At 38.1% G+C, this 27,272-nt stretch overlaps 2 protein-coding genes across 9 annotated transcripts in view; one reads left to right on the plus strand and one right to left on the minus strand.

Annotated features, from left to right (window-relative positions):
- Positions 1 to 3,842, plus strand: part of ITGB3BP (integrin subunit beta 3 binding protein) — a 56,053-nt gene extending 52,211 nt beyond the window's left edge. For both annotated transcript variants that reach the window (XM_073357461.2, XM_073357462.2), the window contains one exon: positions 1,515 to 3,842. The gene's annotated coding sequence lies outside the window, so the exon portion shown is untranslated. The remainder of the gene's footprint in view (positions 1 to 1,514) is intronic.
- ALG6 (ALG6 alpha-1,3-glucosyltransferase) overlaps positions 3,184 to 27,272 on the minus strand; it is a 38,867-nt gene continuing 14,778 nt past the window's right edge. For 6 of the 7 annotated variants that reach the window (XM_073357453.1, XM_073357455.2, XM_073357454.2 and 3 more), the window contains 10 exons: positions 20,563 to 20,645; positions 19,718 to 19,786; positions 15,585 to 15,766; positions 14,405 to 14,540; positions 10,644 to 10,729; positions 9,869 to 9,953; positions 8,499 to 8,569; positions 6,893 to 6,961; positions 6,543 to 6,741; positions 3,184 to 5,780 (listed from right to left, as the gene is read on the minus strand). In XM_073357453.1, the coding sequence (XP_073213554.1) occupies positions 5,583 to 5,780; positions 6,543 to 6,741; positions 6,893 to 6,961; positions 8,499 to 8,569; positions 9,869 to 9,953; positions 10,644 to 10,729; positions 14,405 to 14,540; positions 15,585 to 15,766; positions 19,718 to 19,786; positions 20,563 to 20,645 (1,178 nt within the window). In that variant the 3' untranslated portion in view covers positions 3,184 to 5,582. The remainder of the gene's footprint in view (positions 5,781 to 6,542; positions 6,742 to 6,892; positions 6,962 to 8,498; positions 8,570 to 9,868; positions 9,954 to 10,643; positions 10,730 to 14,404; positions 14,541 to 15,584; positions 15,767 to 19,717; positions 19,787 to 20,562; positions 20,646 to 27,272) is intronic. The other variant, XM_073357460.2, reaches the window with a different exon arrangement.

Consider the following 27,272-nt stretch of genomic DNA (forward strand, 5'->3'; position numbering starts at 1 on the left):
TTCTTAAAATTTCTGCTGATTTGCTGTGCAAATAGATTTCTGTAGGTTCAATAAGAACCAATCTTACTGGAGACTCTTACAGGAGGATTTCTCCAAGTCACCAAGGTCAGGTGATAACTAGAAGGTTTTTCAAATATTCCACACTTGAATAGGCACATGTGACCAAAGGAATAAGAGAATTTGAGTGTTAGAACAGGTTATACCTTCTTAGATATTATGAGTGACTCTCCTAATGAGGTACTTCAAAGAGGACTGCCTGCCCCTGTCCTGGACAAATAAATTTACTATTCTATTCTATTCCTGAGGCCTATGCTGCTCAGGAGACATTGCTGGCCATTGTTTGAATAGTAATGCCATCTCCTCGGCTCAAAAGGGCAATGGAAGGGTTTGTGTAGGGAACCATTTCCACCTGATATTGCCACTTCCTTATGCCCCACCCTCACATGTTTTAGCAATGTCCTGGGTTTGCTGCTAGCCTATTTTTGAATTCTCTTGTTTGTGGACAGTGTGTTAATGATTTACTGTTTGCACTTTCTGGACAAAATTTCCTTTTAACAAAGTGCCTTTCTTTCTCTAATTTAATTTAAGCCAGATATGTCACATCACCCAGCCGCTCACCTATTGTTTTATACTCTATTTTTTGCCAATCACACTGGTGAGCTAACAGAAGCCACAAGGCAAGCTTTGGGGGTGCTCAATTTCTGTTATTCCATTGGCTTCTTCTCCCTGTTCCAGTGACATAAGCAAAAGCCCAACTAGAGACTGACCCTGTCAATCAGCAAAACACCACTTACGCATAAGAAAACTGTCTGCTCAGGGTATCATGTTTCACAAATTCTTTTCAGACATATTTTCATCTTTAGATATAGAGACTTATCTGCAGATTAATGGGGATTGATGGAAGATCTGAGCATATACCCCTCTTTATAAAGTGAGGTTATTCTGAATATTCATAATATAGTATGAAGAGGGGGGAGCTGGCTCACAGATATTCACAGAATGTGTATATTTAAAAAAATAAAATGCCACAAATCTACAGTGCAACTTTTAATCATGTCTTCAAGACAGGACACTGTTGAAGCTTTCTAATAGGTAGTCAGTGATATCAACCTCTGTCAATTGTGCCTACTAAAGACATGTACCTTTTCCTGCTTTTATTGTGTTCTTGTGTAAGTGACAAACATACAGTCCATTAATGTTCTTACTATAAAAAAGCAAATAGTAAATCTGGTAATGGTGAAAAAGCTTTCTGCAGTTGGCAGTAGTAGATGGTCCACTTTGACTTTCAACAGTACCAGGAGAATGAATTATGAATAAAAAACACCCTTTTATCTTCTAACATCAAAAACCTTTTACTCCAATGTAAGAGAAACACAGAATTGTTCATTTTTTGTTGTATTATGTGTTTTTACATAATGAGTATGGGGTAGGCAGATACGTTATTGTGAACAGAATATGCATATGGTAATGCTGTCTAATTAAGTCTTATTTCAGTCATTCTTTTAACCCCACAGGCATTATGGGAAAAGTGCATACCGTATCAACACAAAGTTCTACATCTGCTTTATTGTACTTAAAAGGAGAGAAGAAATGCCTGTAAATCTATCTTCCCCAGCAAATACCAATTAAGGATTGCTCGTTGCACTAGGCAGGTGCACATCTAGATAAAATTTCTGGTATCTAATTTAAACTTTACAGTGTGCACAACCAGATAATCTCAATGTAAATAATTCATTTCTTCATGGCTCTTTTATGCATGTTTATGTACGACAAGCTGATCTAGATTTACTGCTGTACAGAGTATAAACTACTTTTGCCATGTAGAGTTATTACAAACAGTAGTTGCGCTGCCTTGGTGTAAAGACTGTAATATGTTTTTAGCATTGAGCAGGAAGAAGCTGCATGTTTAAGGATGAATACCGATTCCCAGGCCTTCAGAGAGACTGAAAATTTCACAGTAATGATATGCTCCATCTCTAGCAAAGGGTGCCGGTTTTACCATGAGTAGCAACGACTGCATTACAATTTGTAGGGCTTTGTTTATGCAGTTCATCAGCTCACCCAAAAGTTAATGAGATGCTATATAAGTTGCAGCAGTTCCATGACATTTTCAGCAAATGCGGACATACTCCAAACTGGGTGTTTGCAAAATTATATATATTTGGTTGATTGTGATCATATAACCTGGGAAATTACATTTTGGTAGGGTTAATTCTGTATACTCAACAAGTCCAATTTATTTTCAGATAGGTTCCCTAACCCAGGGCCATATTTATACTGCACAAGTGGATGCTATTGACTTCAATGAGAATGTATGTGGAGTAAGGCATAACTGAACATTAGTAAAGGTATCTGAGGCAGGCCCTCACTGTTTACATGCATGTACTTGGAGAATGATGAAGTGCTTACTTTAGTCTAGTGTACATACTTAGTAACATAAGGGAAGAGTTAGTGTAAAAATGGGTTTGCTGTTGTTTGCGCCATCCTTTACATATTTCTGATTACCCTGAAAACTCTCCACCTTCAGGCAAAGTTGCCAAATTTGTAAAGGCAGCTGTGGCCTCTCTTGTGTGCTGGGTAACAAGTATAGGAGATGTACAAAAAAGGTGCAGGAGTCTGAATATTATTCCTTGCCACCATTGTAGAGTAGTGCTTCTCAAACCAGGAGGCAACTAGCATTTTACAACTGAAGTGTTGAGTTAGACAAAACTAAAATGATGAGTGGTGCAGAGATGTTGCCAGCTTTGTATACTCTACAACCACTCTGGAAATGTAGATATTTTTGAAATAGCAGAAACATCCCTTTTTAATAGGTATGCAACCTGATTCAAAAAGGCATTTGGTGTGCAAGGAGAACACAGAATGTCTTAAGTTAGACAAGGGACAGTCAGCAACTGATGTCAAGTTAGTAAATGATTTTTACTTTGACCTCATAATGTCAGAATAACAAAAGATAGCAATTTTTTTTTATTAAGGAAAACAGAAAATGCCAGGCTATATATGTTAAGATGTTGCTCCAGATATTACTCTATGTGTACCTTAATGCTATTAAAGCACTTACTGTTTCTTTGACCTCTTGGTATACTGAGCTTTTGCCTTTCACAAACAGCTGGGTCTGCTAAGAACCATTTCCTAATTCTACACAGGGTAGGTCAGATGACTCACGCTTTATCACCCTTAGAGGCCACCTGAAGGACAAAGAAAAGAGATACACACAAAACTAATGTTTTTATATGGTGGGAAGCACTTGGCCCTAATCTTGTGATGAACACAAGACAGAAGAGACTAACTGAAATGTGAAACCATTCCACTTTCTTCCATCTTAGTTGGATGTTTTACACATTCTTTTATTGAGAGTAGAGGTTCATCACACTGCTTTAACTTTTGGCAGTGTTTCACTAAGTTTATTTGTGCAGAATTCTGTAGGTGTTATTTCTCAAAGTCACTGTGGACAATGATTCCTCTTTCTATGGTTGATGCACATAACTACCCACTCCTTTTTTTAAAAGAAAGAAAAGACTTTATTGTGGATGGAAATACTGCATGCCTTACACATGGATAATTATCATGGTAGCACCCTCTCAGAAGAATGTTAAATGTTTATGGAAAGGTTACAGTTACAGCTTGGAATAAACTGTCATACGCTAGGTCAAGTGCTGTCTGTCTACATATATAATTGCAGTTCAGTAATGCCTTATATGTTAAGTGGAATGTTTTACCTTGTACAAAATAAAGCTGCCTTCTAGAAGTGTTGGTAATTACTTGTTGAAAAGATTAAGACAAGTTGTTTCACCAACATGTAAACTGCCTCTTTTAATTAAAGAAATGTAAACTCAGTGGATAGACACTTCTTTTAAGTGACCTCATAATTCATACATGGGGAAGGTAGTTCATAAAACACCTGCTGCATACATTCATGTCTTATGCTACACACCAGCGACAGCTCTAGAATATTTTAATGTCAATGACACTATGATATTGTACTCAGAGTAATCAGGTTAGTATGGGAATGCTCTTAAACAAGGATGGCCCATCCTTTCACGTGTGCCCAATCTGATTTTGGCTTCTAGGCTGTACCTATCTCCAATGATACCAGTTAAAGGGCTCTTTACCCAAGGCTCTTGGTGCCTTAAGACAACATTAATGCAATAAAATCCTAGACGTATTAATCACTTGAACAGGAACTCAGCTAAAGGTGAACAGTGTAAACTTAGGCAGTGTTGTCTTCCTGCATCTGCTGACAGTTTGTAACAATAACTGAGAAGTATAGACTGGTTCGGTTCAGTTCATCTTAGTAGAGCATTAAATCTGAAACCTAATATTAACATAATAAATGTCAAAATTAGCTTTTGCTGTTAAACATCGTAACAGATTTTCTGTAAATGGGATTATCCAGTATTGCTTGATGCAGTTCTGGCTGTTCATAGGGAAGTAAGTGAGGTAGCTACTACCAGGAACGAAAAGTGAGCAGTAGAGAGAGATACAGTCTCTCCCATGTGCAAGCAGCATCAACTCTCTCATAGCCAGCTGTCCAAAACTCCAGTTCTCTCCCCCCTCTATCAACTTCTACATTGCATTTCTACATTTTTCAGTACAAAAGTTCTGTGACCCAGAGTGTTGAGACAGCATAAATAATGCAAGGACTACTGCCCATTTAGTCATTTTCATATTATTTCAGCAAAACCCTACAGCTTCTGGCTGATGAAACAGGACTTTGGCCTACAATACATTTTGAACATTCTGGAGAAGAAAATGCAGTTTAACCAGATTTTAATTTAAAAACTGACCATTCCATTTAGGTCATAAAATTGACAATTATCTACAGAGCTGTGTAGTTTGTAACTTATATTACCCATATGAAAAAAGATATGTAGGAAAAACAATAGCAGCAACCACAGCACCCTGAAACTCTTAGAATAAAAATGGACTTCAGCTGGTAAAGGGGTTATTGCCAGAGTAAGATGGTGATGTTACCATGAACTATGATAGTGAGTCATGGATATTAGTGCAGTGGCCTTGATGATTTTAAGTATATCATATGAAAACATGATGACAGTGAAATAGTATACAAGGCAGTTTAATTTATGTAATCAAAAGAGGCCAGCAAGAGATGCCACTTAGAAGCAGCAACCAAGAGTTATTGTTTAACCCATATTACTTTGTATCTCTTCCACATTTCATGCTGGGAAATGTATGACTCGACACTAGCAAATTATATTCATGGCTTTGCTAAATTAAACTGGCACTGCTAGTTAAGGGTCAAGACTTCCTGCATTTAATTATTTTCAGTTTACAAATAGCCTTTTCATATTGCAAAACCATATCAGAAGTTCTTGAGAATATAACAAGTCAAGTTAAATTTCAAACACTGTTTGATAGTAGCTACTCTTCCTCCTTAAAATAAAAGTCATTAACTTATTCTTTGTGTTTAAATGTAAAACTATTTGTTTCCTGGTTTTCATTAGATCACTGGAAATATACTAAATAAGACAGTGATTTAGAGCTGCCTATTGTAACTGATATTTTCACTGAAAATATTCTCTTTCCAGTTTAGTCTTGCGTTTTCACAGGTTAGGATTTAACTAGTTGATTTTCTTCTGATTTCTACCATTTCTTGAGTCCCACAGTACAACAGCATTAAAATACATCAAGAAGAATAAGAAGTGTAGGCAGGAAACAACAGACACAGATACAGGAAATAAATCTGGTAGCTTCTGTGGAGGAGTCAGTGTGGCACTCATTAAAGTGAGGATGCCCATCAGAGTTACTGAGACAATAAACTGTAAGATAAAGAATAATACATTAGTTAACATTGATTTACAGTGTCAACTGAATAAGTAGTTACTTTCATTGCTTAGGTGCTTTGTGTTCCTCATCCTCTATATGGATGACCTCTTATAAAATACCGTGTGCATCTATACAAACATCTTGTGTGCCATTCTCTAAGCGGATATAAATACAGTCACGCTAATCACCGCAAAACGCTCCCCAGAGATTAGACAGTTTCCTACTATATATTCAATACATTAAGGAGTATTTTGGAACAGGGTCTTTTGACATGTTGCTGCCAAGTAAGGGTGATCTCATTACTATTAAGCATTGATAGCGTATGCAACTGTTTATGGGAAGTGTGAAGACAGTCCCGGCCCCAAAGGCTTGAAACTAAAAGGTTCGACAATACTGTCATTAAAAGAGGAGAGGCTGGGATTTCTTGCTCTCTCCTTTCTTCATAACTTACTTATTCTGGGCTTTTAGGAGGGATTTGAATGAGCAGATTGGCGGGGGAGGGGCTCACACTGGAACTGGGAAAGCATTACATATATGGAAACATCTTGGAAGAAGACAGATGGGTCTCTTGTGTGGTTTTCAACATGAAGTTGTTCACATGAAACTTCTATTAAGAACAAATGTGCAAACAAGAGTATATTCTATAAACAGTATATAAATCCTGTGGCCACACAAATGTACATAATTGTGGGCATAAAGCTGGTTTATCATGACTTTAAAAAACAACATATTATGAACAGTTAAAAGTTTCTTACCAGACTCTTAATAATCTTTGAGAATGCCTTAAATGAAGGAATGTATCCCCTATTAGAAAGGGAGAGTGACTTCAGCTGCAAGTCCTCCTCTGAAGTCTTTTCAAATATTGAAAAAGAAGTCAAACATACGATCAGAAACGCCAGTGTGGTCACCACATAGGCCAGAAGCAGGCCATCCTTCAACAGAAGAGGCAGCAAGCTGTTAAAACAGAAAAGCATTAGTCTACATTCCAACAAATTTACATTTTAAGTAACACATTAAAAGGTGAGAAAAAATAATATGCTTAGAAAGATGTAGGTGAATCAAGGCAGGAAAAATACTGTATTGAAGTTAATAGTGTCTGACTCACCTGAAGGTTGACACAAGTAAAAACCATGTAGACATCAATGGAATTTCATTTATCATTAAGCAGACTGGTCTACGATTAAAAAAAATAGGTGTACAAACACTGTCATGACAACAGCTTTGCTGGTTCTCGCTAGACTTCTGTTATACACAAGTTTTACTTATTCTGGGCCAGAGACTATTGTGATCTGGCCACTTTTTTGCCCTCTGGAACCAGACACTAGCTGAAAATGGTAGAACTCCCTCCTGGGGCAAGAGTGCCAGTACTGGGCCCACCACCCTCTCACTCAGCATAGGAGACATGGCAGAACTTCCCTCTGTCTCTCCTCCACTGGCATAGGATCCATTAAGAATATACCAGGGCAGAATATCTCCTGCACCAGAGCTATGCTTGATGTAGCACCTGGTTACAGCTTCTTTGATCCTTGGCATCAGCCTTTCACTGCCGTAGGGTATGTGTACATGAAGACTCAGGGCACAGCAAGCTGAGGTGTAAATCTGCAGTGCCCTCACATGCCATGCACTAACTGTCCCTATGGATCCTGCTGCTGTGCACTAAAAGTTCCCTAGTGTGCACTGACCTACTGCTGATTCAAACTGCAGTATGTGTGTGTACACTAGAGAACTTTTAGTATGTAGCAGCAGGGTCCACACAGACAGTTAGTGTGCTACAGGTTGGAACACGGTAGCTGCCACGCATCAGGTGTTTGTGTAAACATGCCTTAAAGCAGTGACAGGCTGACCCCAAGAACCAAAGAAGCTGTGACCACACCAAGCAGAGCTCTGGTGCAAGAGATATTCTGCCCTGTGTGTTGATTTGCAGCACAATATGCATTCAAAAGGAACAGCTACAGTTTATAAGCATCCGTCCTTAGTCACATTAGGAAGAATGGTAAAGTTGCGTGTTCCGCCAGGAAGCTAGCAACAATAGTTTAGTGGCCAATCTAGATAAAATTGTCCCCTGTGGGCCTCTATGTGAGCTTTCTAATGTAAACTTAGGAGAGGAATATTAAAGGTGCTACCATGCCAGTGTTCAAATTCCTCCCACATGATGGCTATGCTTCATCCAATGGGAAGAAGATGACCTTCAGCCTTAAGACTTATCTCCCAACAAAGGAAAGAGAAGGGGAATATATACATTAATTTCCAAGACAAGAGGCCCCTTGCCATCTAGTTATTGAGAAATGAGGGAGAATTCACCCTATTTCACTCATCGTTATTTCTTACCTTATATATAGTTTCTTACCTTGCTGGACAACTACATGTCTGGGGCTTTTCTTTGGTTTCCATGGCAGTGTCACCCTTCCCACCCCCAGAATCAGTCACCCCTGCCACCCGGACAGTCACACATTTTTTGTGCTGAGTGGACCCTAGTTAACCCCATTAGTACATCTTGTTAATGAAAGTGGTCAAAAAGGAAATTTCTACTTTCATAGCCTCAAATTACCTATCATTCAGAAGTTCTTACGGAATGAAAATGATATGCACAATTTTTTTAAAAAAAGTCTGTTTCCAATAGATACATAATTTCTAAGTGAGGAAGAAGCCTGTGGCATCATGCAAATTGGGGAAAAGGGTATCAAAATATTTTCTAAAAATAAAGTACTTACATTGATACTAGAAGAATGGACTTTTCATGTACTTGGAAGGAGAACAGGAAAAATGACAATGCACAACTAATCTAAAAAGATTGAAGTAGAAGAGGTTAATATATATCTCCCCAATGCAAAGTGTAGGCTTTAGTTTTTTAGTTGGCCTAATTTTATGTAAAGGCTGGCATCAGTACGAAGTGTCCAGTATAAATTAAAGTATCTAATTTGTACTAAATATATTCAATTCCAGAGCAATTTGCATTTTCAATATAGTTAGAGGGACAAGTACACTGAGCTGCACCTGTAACAGATTGTGGCTGCAAAAAGGAGCCTTTTGAAAGTTTGACCCAGAGTATTCAGAACATGACTCATGTAATAAGACCCCTATCTTGCAAACACTTACACATGTGCTTAACTATCCTCACATGAGTAATCCCATCAAAGTAAACTGAATTACTCAAATTTATAAGTGATTGCAGGATTGGGGCCCCACGATATAAAGTCAGAACTATGTAATTACCATACCTGAGGTAGGCTGTATTATGCTGGGTCAACCGTACTCATGAACGACCCGCGCCTCAGAAGTAACAACAAAAGGTCTCATTCTTTTTACTGAACTAAAAATATATTGAGCAAGAATTAAACTACAAGACAATTCTTGGGAAGGATTAATCCTAGTTATAGGCATCACTATTATAAACTCAAATAATACTTAGAAATTATTGTATATTTTAAACCATATACATCAACTACTGTTTCAATTTTAGTGATATCTGTCTTGATATAAAAGCGCTTTTAGTTTAAAAGGAATATTTTAAATTCATGTCATGTAAATATGCCTAAAATTTACGTTCAATGATATTAGACTACAGAGAGAAAACCAAACATTTGTTAAAAACAAAAAAAAGGATCATTCCTTTTCAAACCACTAATGAGCCTGCAATGACTATTGTGGGAATTTTTATTGAATTTGGCAGCCAGTGCATTAAAAAAAACTATCACTCTGGAAACAAAACGAAAGAGAAAGGAAATCTCAAATCCATACAAAGCTTTATTGTGTGGAGAATCTTCAAATGGCTTTTCAGAGGAAAATAATAAAAATACAGAATTAACATGAAGAAAACCGAGGATAAGAGAAATAAAGAAGTATAGACAAGGGGAAAACCTGAGATTTAAAAGACATTAGTTAGGTCCTCCGATACAATTTTGATATTCAATTCTATTTGTGATATGCTTTTTAAACAAACAGTCTCTTCAGCGGATACCAAATGACATTTAACAACATACACAACTCTGCACAGTGGGACAATTTTAAGGAGAACTGTTGGCCATTCTCCAACATTCAATGATAGATTTTAAATAAGAAACAATTACAAAAATTCACTTACCAGAGCAAATTTAAATCCTCGGAGAGAGGGCTGGAGGGTTAGTTTTATACAAGCCGGAAGCAGGGTCAGAAATGTAAAAGCAAAGCTAAAAGATTATTTTTAAAAAATATTAAGTTTATTCTTTAATGTATAAATAACCACTTATGTTTTCAGATAATATTTTCAAAAGCTATTAGGTGACTAAGGAACCCATGTCCCATTTTCAAAAGCACAAATCAGGTAGGAGCCTGAGTCAGTGTGGTGTGTGCTCCTAATTGACTTAGGTGCTTTTGAAAAGTTTACTCTTCAGTAACTTTTTATCCATTTTCCATACTGAAAGCCTCATCTTGAACTACTTGCTTATTTGAAATATTTTGGATTATGCAAACTTAAAACATCTAGAAGAAATAATGGAAAAAGTCAAATACATGTGTTTGTTATTTTTATCTAGCGTCCCAATTTTAACTAATTATTCAGCTCAGATCACACAGAAAAAAGTTTCTTAACATTCTAAACACACGCACACCTGGGGAAAATCTTTAAATTTTATTTGTATTACTTGGAACTAAAAAATACACCATGAACAAAAGTCTTTTTAAGAACTCTGAAAATTTCATCTCTCAATTCTTCCCAAAAATTAATGGATGGGATTTTCAAAAAACTCTTTGTGACTTAGGAGCACAAGTCCCTTTGACTTTCAATAGGATTTGTGCTCCTAAATCACTTAGGTGCTTTTGAAAATCCCCCATGATATGAATAAAAGTAAAAGTTACCTAAAAGCCTTCAGTTCTCTTACCTGAGTTTAAGCTGGGTTTGAGGTGACAGCACATTCTTTATCTTTATAAGGACATTTAGACTACACCAAATATTGGCTACTTTATCCTGAAAAGATATTTAATGAGTTGTATCTATGTTAGTTTGCTGTTCAAATAATATGAGGATTATTTACTATTTCACTGAAAAATACATTTTGACACACAAATGTCATATGCTATAATGAAAGGCAATACTAGGTCAGTGTGACCTTGGCTCAAACATAGACAATTATAATCTGAAAGAAACTGTATTAAAACAACTGAGAAATACTTTCTTGAGCACAAGAGACCATCAGTCTTAAGTCAAGACCACACATTTTGTGAAAATAAAGCTCTGAAACCATTCATCTCTACGAAAATTTACATCAAAATGATAGCACCTGTGAAACTTTTTTCAAATGTGAAGACATTCAATTAGGGCTGTCGATGAATCGCATTTAACTCATGCGATTAACTCAAAAAAATTAATCGCGATAAAAAAATCAATTGCGATTAATTGCGGTTTTAATTGCACTGTTTCTAAAATTGAATTGGTATTCTATTGTTTAATATTTTGGATGTTTTTCTGCATTCATATATATTGTCTTCTGTGCTGTAATTGAAATCAAAGTGTATATTATTTTTATTACAAATATTTGCACTGTAAAAATTATAAACAAAAGAAATAGTATTTTTCAGTTCACTTCCTACAAGTACTGTAGTGCAATCTCTGTCATGAAAGTGCAACTTACAAATGTAGATTTCTTTTTTTTGTTACATAACTGCACTCAAAAACAAAACAATGTAAAACTTCAGAGCCTACAAGTCCACTCAGTCCTACTTCTTGTTCAATCAATCGCTAAGACAAACAAGTTTGTTTACAGGAGATAATGCTGCCCTCTTCTTATTTACAATGTCACCAAAAAATGAGAACAGGCATTAGCATTGCACCTGTGTAGCCGGAATTGCAAGGTATTTACGTGACATGCTAAACATTCATATGCCCCTTCATGCTTCGGCCACCATTCCAGAGGACATGCTTCCATGCTGAGGATGCTCCTTGAACAAATAATGAGTTAATTAAATTTGTGACTGAACTTCTTGGGGGAGAATTTTATGTTCCCTGCTATTTGGTTTTACCTGCATACTGCCATATATTTCATGTTATAGCAGTCTTGGATGATGACCCAGCATGTTGTTCATTTTAAGAACACTTTCACGGCAGATATGACAAAACGCAAAGAAGGTACCGATAGGAGATTTCTAAAGATAGCTACAGCACTCGACCCAAGGTTTAAGAATTTGAAGTGCCTTCCAAAATCTGAGAGGGACGAGGTGTAGAGCATAGAAGTCTGAAAAGAGCCACACTCCAATGCAGAAACTACAGAGCCCGAACCACCAAAAAAGAAAATCAACCTTGTGCTGGTGGCAACTGACTCAAATAATGAAAATGAACATGTGTCGGTTCGCACTGCTTTGGATTGTTATCGAGCAGAACCCAGTCATCAGCATGGACGCGTGTCCCCTGGAATGGTGGTTGAAGCATGAAGGGACATACGAATCTTTAGTGCATCTGGCACATAAATATCTTGGGATTCCAGCCTGTTCTCACTGTCAGGTGACACTGTAAACAAGAACTGCGCAGTATTATCTCCTGCAAATGTAAACAAACTTGTTTGTCTGAGCGATTGGCTTAACAAGAAGTAGGACTGAGTGGATTTGCAGGCTCTAAAATTTTACATTGTTTTAATTTTTAATGCATATTTTTGTACATAATTCTACATTTGTAAGTTCAACTTTAATGATAGAGAGATTACAGTACAGTACTTGTATGAGGTGAATTGAAAAATACTATTTCTGGTTTTTTTTACTGTGCAAATACTTGTAATCAAAAATAAATATGAAGTGAGCACTGTGCACTTTGTATTCTGTGTTGTAATTGAAATCAATATATTTGAAAATGTAGAAAACCTCCAAAAATATTTAAATAAATGGTATTATTGTTTAACAGTGCAATTAATTGCAGTAGTTTTTTTAATCACTTGACAGCGCTACATTCAATATATTCTCACATTTATTACATACCTGAATGTATTTAGCTCTGCCTACTAGCAATGACAGAGTTAACCACTAATAAATCAAGAAGTCTAAAGACATTAGCAGTTGTGCTAGGATCACTTTCAAAATTACATTTGTAACCACAGCTATCATGCCCATGAAACTCATCCCTAAACAGCTGCTAGAATCACAGCTGTGTAGACATAACAAGAAAGCTACTAGCACCAACTACTAAGCCATCTTTCCTGTACGCTTACTAGCAATACAGAATATGCTCTTCAAATTTGCTGAGGACTACAAGTGAACAGAGGGTTTCGCAGCACCAGCAAACATATAAGATGCCTACTTCATAGCCAATAAGATTTTACAACCATCAGCATTTGTTGCTGTTTCTGTAAATGGGAATCAATTCAAAGAACCTGTTACAGGCAACAGAGTATAAACTTACTGTGCATTGCTTACATAGACAATTTCTCAGTTTATCCAGATTAGTATCCAAGTAAGTCACTCCCCTATTGAGTCTGAAAATATTTGATCTAATATTAGACTAAAATCCTTGGGCTCTTTTGGATTCATTGTTTGTTGACATTTACAGCTTTTATTTTTAAACTTAGCAAAGGGTAAAAAATGCAAAGTGACAAAAGGTATTTTGGTTTGTAAATATCTTTATCTCCCAAGCTTCAATTATTTTTTAACAAGCATCTGGAGAATATGTTCTGAAAATATTCCTATGGCTGCATCTAAATTAAATGCCACCCTCAGCGTATCCATAATGTTAGTTTTTCAGGGCAAAGATATTGCAGGTTGTGGTATGATTTGTATCAACTGAAGAACTGCTAACAGAAGCCACATATATAAGGCAAACCATTCACACTAACAGTCACTGAGGCCCAGATTCAGCAAAGCACTGAAGCATTACTGAATAAAGCCCTTTAGTTTCTACTGTGGGGAAGCCTGTGGTATAGAACTTGCTCTTGAACTTGAGTCAATCTTGCCAGGAGCTAAGCACTCTGACCCCAATCTATCAAAGCATTGAAGTGCCTTTTTAAGCATATAATAGTAGATGCACTGGCATCTGTGAGGCTACTTGTGTGCTTAGATTTAAGTCTGTGCTTAATTGCTTTGTTGGATTGGGGCAACAGTGCTCAGCATCTTGCAGGATCAAGCCTCAAGAGCATTGTGCTGAATCAAACTACTACTTAGGAACAGTAAAAGCACAACTGGTCTAAATCAACTTTTGTAGAAAGTGGTTACTGAGAGTATCAGCTAGGACACAAAGCAGGCTTTAATTTACACCTGAAACACTACAACCATTACTAGTTGTAAAAATAATTCCTTTCAATAAAGCTGAGTATTATACTAACCAAAGGGGAGATTCTGAAGCTGTTAACTTTTACATTGTATCTTCTGATACTGTCAATTACTATGGAATCTATGTCAATGGAAAAATGTATGACTGAAGTATGGGTTTGATGATGGGATAAGTGTTGTCTACTCATATAATATCCTGGAAGATGCCAGCTGAGCTAGGGGTTAAATACTGGATTAAATAACTGGCAAGAAATGACTGCCAATGAAGGCAGATCAGATTACTAGTTCTGTGGTGTGTCTTCCACATGAAATCCCTAAAGGTCATGATGAAGGTTTCTCAAGGGATCTAAGAATACAGAACATTTACACAAACAAAACAAAACAACCCACATACCTCAAATAAGCCTCGATCAATGGGAAAGAGTCTTCTGAGTACTTGCAGGATTTGTTCCACTTCTGTGCAGAATGGGAGCCAGCAAATCGCAAAAGAAGCAACCACCGTAAATGCTATTTTAATTAACAACACTAACCTGAAATACAGAGAAGAGTTTTACATTGAGATATTTAAGAGGCAAAAACTCAGTTGTTTATATATTAAAAAATATCAGGCACTTGGGGCTTAAAACGTAGAGTGTATTTACAGGACACAACTGAATGTGCATAAGATCGCCAAATGTGACAAATTTGAGAAGAGCTACCAGTACTAGAGAAAAGGTATCATCATCATCTCTAGATCAGTCATAAGAAAACCACTAGGACTGTGTCACTTCTACTGGCATTTGTCTCATTAATCTGGACGTCTACTTTTGGCCCATATTTAACTTTGATTCCAGCATGATAAAGGTGTGCAGAAAAAGGATGGTTAATGACAGCTGTGCAAAATAAAAGTTTTTTCGGTTCACTGGCAATTCCAAAATATTGGAACTCACACATTTTCAGGTCAAACCAAAAATGAAATATTTCAAAATTTCAGGCAACTTAGTTTTAACATCCACTTTAGGTTGAACAAAATATTTCCTTCATCCAAAAATGAAACTGTTTCTATTTTGAGCATTTATCATTTTTGAATTTTTTAAAATAAAATTAAAGCGAATTTCTAAACAAAAAGTTGTTTTGAACCAAAAAATTGAAATGTTACATTTTGAAAAATGTCAAAACAAAATTTTTGCCTTTCAGTATTTTTTAAAGGTTTTTCTCCCTCCTCCTCCTTCCCCCCCTCCAAGAAAAAAAAAATCAACGATTTGGGAAAACAGACAAATTCATGAAACGTTTCAGTGTCATCACACCTGCATTTTTTGCTGAAAACAGATTTGGTCTAAAAATTTCACCCAGCTCTAAGTTTGATATATTTTACTTTCTAATGCCTTAAAAGTAGTTAGATATTTAGTGTATCATTTAACGGCTAAAAAGAGACTTGTTCTCCAAGAACAGAGGAAATTATAACATCAGTACCTTCCCTTCCCTTAATAGAGAAACAATGAAAACACAAATAGGTTGAATCAAATTCCCAAGGCTAGGCTGCCTAAGTGCATTCTTGAGCTAGTGTTTGGATACTGAGTTTTAAAGATACTCACCCCTTTCCCGTAAGGCCTTTTTGGAAGCATTTTCCAAGTAGGTAGCAAAAGAATGGCAGCGAATGGTAGAGTTCCATTTGTTTATAATTTATGGCCAAGCAAAATGCCAGTGATCCTAAAAGGTCCCAATCGTAAGAGAGAGAAAGTACACCCCACAAAGCAAAGCCCAGGCTCACAGAGTTATACATGTTTTTTATGTTAAGGACAAGATGTACAAGACAGGGAACATGCGGGAGCATTGTGAGAAGTTAACAGTGAACTAAAGCCACCGGTGATTAGTGTAAAATATATTCAAAACAGATGTTTTATATGTTAGTCTTCATTTTTAAAAATCTAGTGCCAAATATGCAACTATTTAGTTCACACAGACATATTTTAAATTCTATTTAAAACAGGTTAGCCAACTGTAACTTTGCATTTGGGGGCCTGATCAAAAGTCCATAGAGTCAAAAGGAAAGACTTCTTAAAGAGAGTTTTGTGGTTGCACAGATTGTTATTACAATAATATAGTACAATCATTTAACCAGGGTTAATAAAAAACTGCACTGACATAGTAGGACTCAGTAGGATACAACTAGTGGCAATTCCACATTTTCTTGTGCTCATATTTTCCAGGGTTATGGATAAAATTATCAAAAGCCCTAAATCTTTTTTGCAGTACAGCTTTGTATGGAATATTTAAACATGCTCAGACTATACTCTCTTCAGGGCAGAGACTGTCTTCTTCTTATGTCTATACAACGTCTGGCACAAAGGGGCCCCAATCCATGATTAGGACTCTTAGACACTACTGCAAAACAAATAATAGTTACAACCAAAAAAAAAAAATCTGTTATTTACTTTTGACACTTGAGGCCTGATCCAAAACCCAGTGAAGTCAATGAAGAGACTCTCATTGACTTTGATGTGCTATGGTTCAGGCTCTACCTAAATGCATCAAAAGCAGCAATTAAAGTGTAATAAAAGAAACTGAATTAGACAGATGCCACAGATATCCTAAGAAATACTGAAACAATGTATGTCTCTCTCCCTACTCTGTGTTGGCCAGTAGAGATAGCTACATGACAACACATTTGGGTTTTATAAATCATTTCTCAACCTGCTATTTATTCCCCAATCAAAAATCATAATCGTATTTGTGATACTGTCACTTTCATAGCACTAACTATGATGCCAAAAGGCCATGATCCTACAAAGACTTACACAAGCAGTTAACTTTCTGCATTCTAAGTACCTCCAATGACTTCAGTTGAACTGGTCACAATGTATAAAGTTATGCACATGCATAAGTCTTTGCAGAATCAGTGCCAAAACTATGATTTCAGGATAAATCGAAGCAGCAAAATATAGTGAAAATCTTTTTTGAAAGTAGAGTCTGTTTCTTAGAAGTTTGGTTTCTGCTGCTGCCTCTCACCTGACAGCTGCATTTTCTAGAGCAGTGGTCCCAAAACTTTTTATGTTGCATTCCCCGCCTTACTCATAATGGAATCTGTTCACGCCCCTCCCCTGGGAGCTGCAGTCAGGAGTTGGGGTTGGGCGCCAGTCTGCTGTTGGGCGCCAGGGGACCGAGGCCAGCGCCGGTGCTACAGCCAGGGCTGCGGCTGGGAGCAGGGCCAGACCCTGGGAGCAGCAAGCTGGGCTGCGGTTGGCGGCCGGGGCCAGGCCCAGGCACTGAAGCCATGAACATAGCTGGGGGCGGGGTGGAGCTGGGAGCAGAGTGGGCCTGGGTGGTGCACCCTCCTTGCCCCCCATGGGGGCTGCCCCAGGTTCCGCCGCACCTCCCTGAATGTTCCTCTGTGCCCTCTCCCCCAGTTTGGGGACCACTGTTCTAGAGGGAACACCACAATGAGTATGTTATTAGAGATTAATTAACAAAATTTGATTTTTCATATGCCTAGTTTTGATCCAACAGCGTATTTTAAAGTGTCCACATTTATCACAGCCCAAGGACTTCCGCACATCTCGGTTACCTGGTGCACCTTCCTACAGCTTGGACTGAACAACTACTGCACTTGCTTATGGATATGCACAATTGCTAATTTTCTAATATAAGCTGCAACTAAGACCTAAATGTGAATATTTCATTGTAAACTAATGCTAAAAAAGTATACACACCTGCATGAATACCATTAGGGGTTGGATTTTCAAACCTGCCATAGGAATCTGACATGCCCAATTCTCATTAAAATTAATGGGAATTTGGCTTCCAACTTCCCTTGGTGGCTTTGAAAATCTTAGCCTAGGCTGTGGGTATATAAACATTGATATGGAGGCTTTAAAACAGGGGCAGGCAAACTTTTTGGCCCAAGGGCCACATCTAGGTATGGAAATTGTATGGCGGGTCATGAATGCTCATGAAATTGGGGGTTGGGGTGTGGAAAGGTGTGCGGGCTCCGGCTGGGGGTGCGAGCGCTGAGGTGGGGCCAAAAATGAGGAGATCACAGTGCGGGAGGGAGCTCCCGGCTGGGGCAGGAGGTTGGGGTGCGAATGAGAGGGCTCCACCCGTGGGTGCGAGCTCTGGGGTGCAGGAGGGTGGGACCGGGATGGGGCACTGGAGGGAGGTCAGGGGTGCAGGCTTACCTCAACCAGCTCCCAGAAGCAGCGGCATGTCCCCACTCTGGCTCCTACACAGAGGCACAGCCAGGCCGCTCTGCACGCTACCCCATCCGCAGGTGCTGCCCCTGCAGCTCCCATTGGCCATGGTTGCTGGCCAGTGGAAGCTGCAGGGGCGGCGGCTCGGGGGCAGCATGCGGAGCCCCCTGGCTGCCCCTACACATAAGAGCGGGAGTGGGGACATGCTGCTGCTTCCGGGAGCCACAGCACACATGGAATGCAGCAAACCCCAGACTCTGCTCCCCGGCAGAAGTTCGAGGGCCAGATTAAAACGTAGTTTGCCCACTCCTGCTTTAAAAGGCTTCTGAAACTTTATACATTTAATATGATATGCAAGCAAGCAATGGCTCAACTGACAATACAGAGCAAGGAATATTCCAGGTGGCAAGGATAACAGGACATAAAACTCAGGAGGTCAGAAGGTCCAGAATGAATTTCAAAAAACATAATATAGTCATGTGTGCTGTAATGGAGCGTACCAACATACAAATACATCTGTGTTCCAATGTTACAAGGCGATAAGTTAACCGTTACAAATTCAGGTCAGCTAAAAGCCAAAATCCAAATCATGTGAGTTTCCTTGTGAACACTCACAATACCAACTTTTGTTGCCATTAATGTGAAAGTTGTACACATGTTAGCAGAAAACAAATCTTAAATATAGGTATTCTCAACAGAAGTACTTGTGAACTCCTCTGATCTGGGGACAGAAACACTAACAAAGAGCTCTAATTATGAATACTCAATCAATTCAGAGTTTTAAAAGTGTTGAATACATTTTGAAATACGAACATTTTTGAGTCAATCCGCTATACCGGTTAGATAAGTTATTCTTTGGAAATAACTCACTTAGCTCTACCTATAACCTACAAATTCACCATTTGTTTCAAAGGTACCTATAAACATGGGAGTCAGTGGCTCAAAGGCTATTAGAGGACACAAGAAGCAGAGTCTACTCTAATTTACTGTTGATGTTGTATAGTGAGTCAGGTGTACAGATATATCTCATTGTGAAGCATCATGGCTGCTAGAAATTGGAGAGAAGCATCTGAGACACTCAATAAATGTTAATGATCTCCTCCCATTCTCTGTAGTCAGATAGTGATTGCAAAAGCTAGAGACAAGGTCACATTTTATAGAACAGAACAGCATGGCTGTGTCTGACACTCCTCACCACCTCCCAACAAGAGCTACGATGGTTCTCTTGTCCAGGCAGAAATCACACGAGTATCCATTTTTTCCCCACAGCCAGATTGCCACCAATATTTACTCAAACAAGGCAGAGTGGCATAAAGGTGAACTTGGGATGCAAAGAAAAGCTATGCCATGTTGGATTGATTTGCCTCACATCAATCTTTTGCTCCAAGTCCATTTAAGGCTTACTGTTTCCTTTCAAAACTTTTGCGGGGGGGCTCAACTTTCAGCTAACAAATCTAACTTCCTCCCCAGTAAAAGTTATTGTAGGAGGGACTCATCTTATTTTAGAACTGAAATTCTTTTGTTTTAAAGAAAATGGAAGGATACTGAAAATGTCCATAGTCAATGAGAATGAGGCCTGGATAAAGCAATATACAGAGAGCACTGGCAATCTGGGAGAAAGAGAAAGAGAAAAATCTTTAAACACACAAAAACAAGGCACTTTATTTTATAGCAATTAATTTCACCCTGGAACCAGAACATGATTGGTTCTCCTTTAACAAGCCCGGCCAAACTCCTGTGGATCCCTTACTCATTCATCTGGGGAACACTCTTTTCCTCTAATTATTCCTCCCCCAGTGATGTGGGAAGGGACGAAGGAGCCCTAGTGGGAAAGAGTATTAAAAGGAGCATCAGGGCGTCTTCTGCCAGCCAATTCACAAAGATGACTGTGCTCAGTTTAACCCTGGGAACTGCTCCATGACTTGACAGACCACAGATGCTGGAGACCAGTGAGCATTAAAAACCCTGAGCATGGTGTCACTTCCACAATGCATTTCAGTTCTGCTGTCTAAAGAAGTGTGCAGGACCCAAGGCTGTTCCTTGATTCCCCCATGTCACAGCACAAATCTTTTTTTTTACTACCCAAGCAATAAATTTGACAAGAAGTATAATTCAGTAGTTCATGGTTACTAAACTCCAGTGCACCTTGTTATTGCTATTGAAGGGCATTAAAATAATTGCTGTAAAATAACTTCATGTTTTTTTACTGAAAAGTCTTTAATGCAAGATATACTGATTGGCGTCCATTTTATGTAAACGGAAAGCACTGTGTGGTTTTGTAACATTAGTTAACTTTCTTTTCAGCATTTTAAATTTATATTCCAGTTAATAATATTTTTATTCTCTCTCTCACACACACACACACACACCATAGAGTTATACTTGCCTTTTTCTTAGTTGATGTTTCTTTTAAACAACAACAATACAAGATAACTGCAGGTATGTAAACCAGCAAATCAGCAATAAGAACTGAAAAACAAAAAGATTAACTATGCGTAAGAATCTCCCCAAACAAGTATAGCTCATCAGAATTCACTGAAATTACCTATTTCCATTTATAATTTGTCTTTGGATGGTCAATATGTGACTTTATTCTCCATTTTCCCCTTCCAACCTACATGGCTTGCATCTGATGTTTTGTGGAACCAAGTAAGAAAAGGAAGGATTAAGTCTCGCATGCACCTGCAAGATGGCTGCAATGCCTGCACATTGTTTAGCCCAAACACAACCCACAAACTATATAGCCACATACATGGATGGGTAGGTCAGCTGTCCACAAATTTTTTAATGTATATTTTGTATCTACCCCCTACAGTGGAAACCTATTTCCTCATCAAATTCATGTCTTCTGAAGTTTCCCTGCAATTTCAGCTGGCCACAGTATTCTTCATTTTCTGTCTTAAATTGTCATGTAGTGTTGTTTTGTGCTTCAGCATTTGACTCCAGAGAGGGCTCTGGCTTTACAAATCACATCATGTGTATCTAGTTTGTAAAGTGTTTGGGAAGAAAGAAAATACATAAACATAAGGTCTGATATAGAAACGGGTTAGTTCAACTTTAAAGGGTACGAAAAATGGCTGTACAGAATTTGAAATGTTAATGTTTCCAAATATACCCCAAAATCTGCAACTTGCATGCATTAGACTGTTTAGGCCCCAGCATAGCCTCACTCAGTAAATGAGCAATGCCCTAGATCGTTACATGCTGGAGAAAAGACATTCTCAACTTTCAAAAGACATCACCTACAAATAAATTCTTGCAAGTTGTTCTAAGGAATTGGGGGGGGGGGAATGAAGGCAGATTAAAGGGAGAGAAGCATGTCTGGATTCATAAACACAGTCCTGTACTTTGCCAAAGCATTAATATTTCACAGAAGAAACACTGGGAGACAAACAGAAGTGAGGTGTTCTTTGCTCTGCCCACAGTAAATATTTGTAAAGGTGGTCTGGAGGGGGACAAAAGAAGAGCTGGAACAAGGAGGGCTGCCTACTATGTGTTGGATAAAGCCCTACTTATGCTTAAGGTGCTGGAGAAATTGTTCAGAGACTGTTCTTATGCAGCCAGTCTAGTTTTAAACCTGGAATTTTGTCTCTCTCATATATATGGACAGTAAAACCTGCCTTAATGGTCACCTCTGAAGAGAGACCACCTGTCTCAAGCGACTACTTGCAGAGGCCACAGAACGTTTTTCCCCTATAATTTAACTGTGAAAAAACTGAACATGTCATCTGTGACCAGCAACGACATTTTCTTACTCCTATCTGTAAAAACAAACCCGTAGGAGAAACTGATCTTCTTCACCTCTGCACTGCTACTAGCAACAGCACAGCCGGCCAGCAGCTGCCGTTTTCTGTCCACTCAGCTCTGAAGGCAAAGCAGAGAGTGGGAGCTGCTGATGCCACCATTACTTCTCCGCTGTTGCTGGAGGCGGCACTCCCTTCAGAGCTGGGCGCCCGGCCAGCAGCCACCAATCTCAAGCCCTTTAGCTCTGAAGGCAGCGCAGAAGTAAGGGTGGCAATTCCACAACCCCACTACAATAGGCTTGTGACCCCCTCTGGGTCGGGACCCCCAGTTTGAGAAACACTGTATATTTTTGTAAACGTTTACCCTATAGTATAGGGTAAAAGTTTACCAAAACCAAATTTCATGCTCCATGATTCATGGCCGCAAATTTGATAGGGCCCTACTTACCAGTCTGTGTATGAACCAGAAGTTGAACTTGAAAGGAAGACATGAACGTGTTGAAATGAAAGGTGTACACTATTGTAAGTTACAGTTTAAAACTAAAAGAAGTCAACATGGAAGCAAAAGAGAAATGCAAATCTGAAGTGTTTCTTACAATGGAGTAACATTTTAAAGCAATTTCACTGCTAGATACCAGTTGTCAAATTGCCAAACAGTTTGGAATTGGAAAACACACAAATCCAAAACCCATTAAAACAGAGGCAGAAATCCTCGCTGATTATGAGTCAAATATAAATTCTTCAACGAAAATTAAAACATGCCAAAACTGAAAATTAAGAAGTCAATTTTCTCACTTCCGAGTGGTTTAAATCCACTGTCGTTGGTCATGTAAATATCTCTGGTGGTCCAATGTTAAAAGCACAAGCCATGAAATTTGCAGAGGACTTGGAAAACAGGGAGTTTAAAGCCAGCAATCACTGACTTGAATTGTTTAAGAGGAGGCACAACCTTGCCTTTTGTACAGTATGCAGTGAGAGTGCAGACATTAACCAAAGTGTCGTTTCAGACTGGAAGCAAAAATTACCTGAACTCATACAGGATGATCAACTGTCTGAAATCCACAACATGGATGAAATTGGACTGTTTTTTAGACAGCGGCAACAGCAAAATCCTCCTTGTCAAAGGTGAGCAATGTTCAAATGGGAAACATTCAAAGGAAAGAATCACACTTGCTTTATGCACCAACATGAATGGAGATAAAGAAAAGCCTATACTGATCAGTAAATCCCAATGCACACAATGCTCTGGCAAGTTGAATATCAAGGAGTTGCCTGTGAAGTATGAATTCAACAAAAAAGCAGGAATAAATTCGTTTTTTGAAAAATGATTACAAAGATTTGATCGCAAATTGCTACTACAGGGATATTAAATTCTGTTTGTGGATAATGCGCCATGCCACTGCCCTGTTAAACATACAAACATTAAACTCTGCATCTTTTCCCCAAACAGCACCTCCGTGTTACAACCTATAGATGCTGGGGTTATTCAAACCCTAAAACTGAAATTTCGGAAAAGGAAAATCAATTTGATGAAGAATAATTGAAATCTGACTTAACTTAATTGGGCCCAATGCTTCTGAAAAGGGTTTCACTCTTGAATGCAGTACACTGGGTTCATTGAGCATCAAGTGAGATCGAGCCAAGCACCAACAAAAAAAAATGCTTTGGTAAGTGTGGATTCACCATTGCCAAGTCAACTGCGGATTCACCAAATGAAGATGTTCATCCAGAAGATGAATATGAGCTCCCTCTTGCAGTAGTTAAGATGTTGCTAAGTCTTTTTGGTGTGCTGATTGAGAAGATCTACCAGATTGATAAGAACCTTGCAACAACTGAAGAAGTCACAGACTAGTCACAGTCAGTTAAAAACTCCTAGAAAATTTCAAGCCATGTGACGACTAACACAGTGACACAAAAACTAATGATGATGAAGGGGATAGCAATGGTGCCTCTGAACTCCCAGGAAGAATCATTTGTGCCTGAAACCAAGAATATGATTAAAGACATGAAAGTGTTTGCCATTCTAAAGGGCTGCAACTGCCTTTTAGAGCTGTTCAACAATGCAGAAGAAGTAGTAGTAAACATGCTCCTATCGTTGCAGAGGCAGACAAGAATAAGTGAACTTTTTCAAATAAAAGCAGGCTACTGTAGATTGAAACCAGGACTTTTTGATAACACAGGTATCTCTAATTTTCTTTCAGCTTCAGTCTAGAAAATAAGCACTTGTATTAGTTTACTGAATTTCCTCTTTTGAGGAACAAACACTGTACTACTGTATTAATAAACCCACCAAGAGATTTTAAATTCAGTACTGAATTGTATACTGTATGTAATGTTCATTTAAAAGACAATTAAAATTAAACATGAAACACTGGTAACAATTTTAGCCTTTCTGTACATAGTAAAAGTGCCCATTTTACAGCAAACCTTGTAAGAGGTGGTTTCTCTTCAAAGCGACCACTTTTGCTAATTTGCGTAAGTGGTAGCTCTTGGCAGGTTTTACTGTATCTCTTCCAAAATCAAAAAACATATACCTCACCTTGTTCTCACTACCTACTATTTACATAGTATAATTATCACATAAGAGAGGGGGAAAAGTTTTAAACACATATCTCAATTCCATTTGTTTGGAATTACATCCATGTGCACATACATATCGTGATGTAAACAGCAGCCTAAAACAGACATGACACATACAAAAAAGAGGCGATATGGCCTATGCAAATAAGTTGTACTAATTCATAAAGCATTCATATACTTGAAAGTACAAGTTAGTGGTACCATCTATAAGTTAGTTCAAACTTTGCATAAATGGGGGAAGGTTGGTGTTTTTGGAAGCACTTATTTAAACAACATCTGTATTGTACGATTAAAATGTCTCAGTATTTCTGTCATTATGGATAATACTTATTCTTTCTTAATTCTTTTGTTTTTCCATACAGCCCTCTATACAGTTGGAAATATTTCTAAAAGTGACTCATTCTTCAAAACTTTTGCATCCCAAAATTTCCTTTCATATAAGTAAGAGTATATTTACAAATATTCTAGTAATATCTTGTTTGAGCCTTTACCCTTCTGATGAGAGGAAGCAATATTGCAAAACAAGATATTCAAAGGAAATAAAGTTTAAAGAAAAACTGACTTTGAAGAATAGATTTCATTCTTCTAAGGAAAGAAAGGTGTGAGACCAGCAGAATAAAGATCCCAGTTTTGTGACTTGTTTCTCTAGAACACATTCAGGGCTGTTATAAAGAGGATGGTGGTCAGTTGTTCTCCATGTCCATTGAAGGTATGACAAGAAGTAACGGGCTTAATCTGCAGCAAAGGACATTTAGGCTAGATATTAGAGGAAACTTTCTAACTGAAAGGTAGTTAAGTTATGGAACAGTTTTTAAGGACAGGTTGGACAAACCTGTCAGGGATGGTCTAGGTTTGTTTGGTCCTGCCCCAGTGCAGTGAGCTGGACTTGATGGCCTTTCAAGGTCCCTTCCAGTCCAGCATTTCTGTGATTCAATTATTGAAGCGTTGGGACTTGATATTTCAAATATTGGGGTCTAAATTTTAAAAATTCACCCGTGATTTGGGGTGGTGAACCTGAGAGAACTTGAAGGGACCTATTTTTCAGAGTGCATGTCTCAGCACTTTCTGACCATCCTGTCCCTTTAAGGTGTCTCATGTTGGGCACCAAGAAATTAAGGCACCCAAAATCACTAGTTACTTTTGAAAATCTTGGCCTGTTTCTCTACAAAAACATAATTGCCTTGCTGCATTATTTTCAATCTAGAACGAACAAAGGATTGATCCTGCACTAAGGCCCCAATCCAGCAAAGCACTTAGACATGTGAACAGTCCATTAAATTCAATGCGACTACTTGTGCTTAGAGTTAAGACTCTGCTAAATGCTCTGCTGGATCTGGGGCCTGGTGCTCAAGTGCCCTAAAGGAACAAACCCAAAATGAGCAAGTCCACAGGGCTAACACAGTCTTTGAAACATTATCAACTTGTCACTTCATAAAGAAAATGTTTTCAAATGTACATGTTCAAAATTTAAAACAAAAGTATAACACCAATGGTCAACATTCAACTGTACTGAATTTTGTAATCCTGATGCACAAGTTTAATGGCTATTGTTAAAAGAACGTATATCAGTTTTCTTAGTTTGTACATCAGTGTTTTGTCAAGCGTGTTGATTTGAACATTATTAAAGACCATTTCAAGGGTAATTTCGTCCTAGTGATTTTTTTCTAAATATAATCAATTACTAGAAACCACACTGAAAGGTTTGTGGGCAACACAAGAAAGTGCTATTGATGAACATCAGATTCTGCTCAATATAATCAGCAAATAAGGATACTCACCCAGCACAGTTATTTTATAGGACTCTGCACTGCCATGTGAAGCAAAAGGTATAACTAAACTTTAAAAAATAATGGGATGATTTGGCTGCCTTATGGCTACTGTCACATCACTACTCCCAGTATTCTTCACTTGCTAGAAGCCACTGGCCACATCAGCAGCTGTTCCACTAACATGTCCATGAGAAGAAATAAAATTATTTGCTATCTTAATGGAGTTACGTTTTCATTATAGAGGCTGTTCAAAGGCCTCATATGGTCAGAAAAGTGATTTTGAGATTTTTAATCACACTGTTTAAAACACTTTGATTTTGCATGTTTTTGTTAACAGCTATTTAATTCCAGAGGCCGATAAACATTTTGGAGAAAGAAAAGGAGGACTTGTGGCACCTTAGAGACTAACGAATTTATCTGAGCATAAGCTTTCGTGAGCTACAACTCACTTCACGAAAGCTTATGCTCAAATAAATTTGTTTGTCTCTAAGATGCCACAAGTCCTCCTTTTCTTTTTGCAGATACAGACTAACACGGCTGCTACTCTGAAACCTGCCATTGTGGAGAAAGGTTGTCTTAGTTATAAAGATTAAATACCTGCCCCTCCAATTAAGATATGAAAAGTCACAGTAAATATCCTTGAAACCCCTAAGAGTTCCCTCTCCAAATTCATTAAAGGCCAGTCTTGATACTTCCAAGATAAAAAGCAAGCAGAATTTAAAAAAATAAAACCTTCAGGCCTTCTTTAGGCATCATAAAGAACTAGAAAGGTTGCAAATCCATTTTAAAAAAACCTTTGCAGGTCACCTTTAAAATTTAAATTTGAGACCCAAACGACTGGAAAGTATCCTTTTAAAGTTGTTACTAAAACCAGTTCAATATAAAGATTCTGCTACTTTCACAAGTGTGAGCAGAACTGAAGACACAGATGCTTAGTTAACAGTGCCAGACCTGCAATACCCTCAAATCAGTCAGTTTTGCGGTAGAAATTGACGAAAACAAAA

Source organism: Lepidochelys kempii, chromosome 8 (assembly GCF_965140285.1).
Source record: "Lepidochelys kempii isolate rLepKem1 chromosome 8, rLepKem1.hap1, whole genome shotgun sequence".
Classification (NCBI taxonomy): Eukaryota; Metazoa; Chordata; order Testudines; family Cheloniidae; genus Lepidochelys; species Lepidochelys kempii.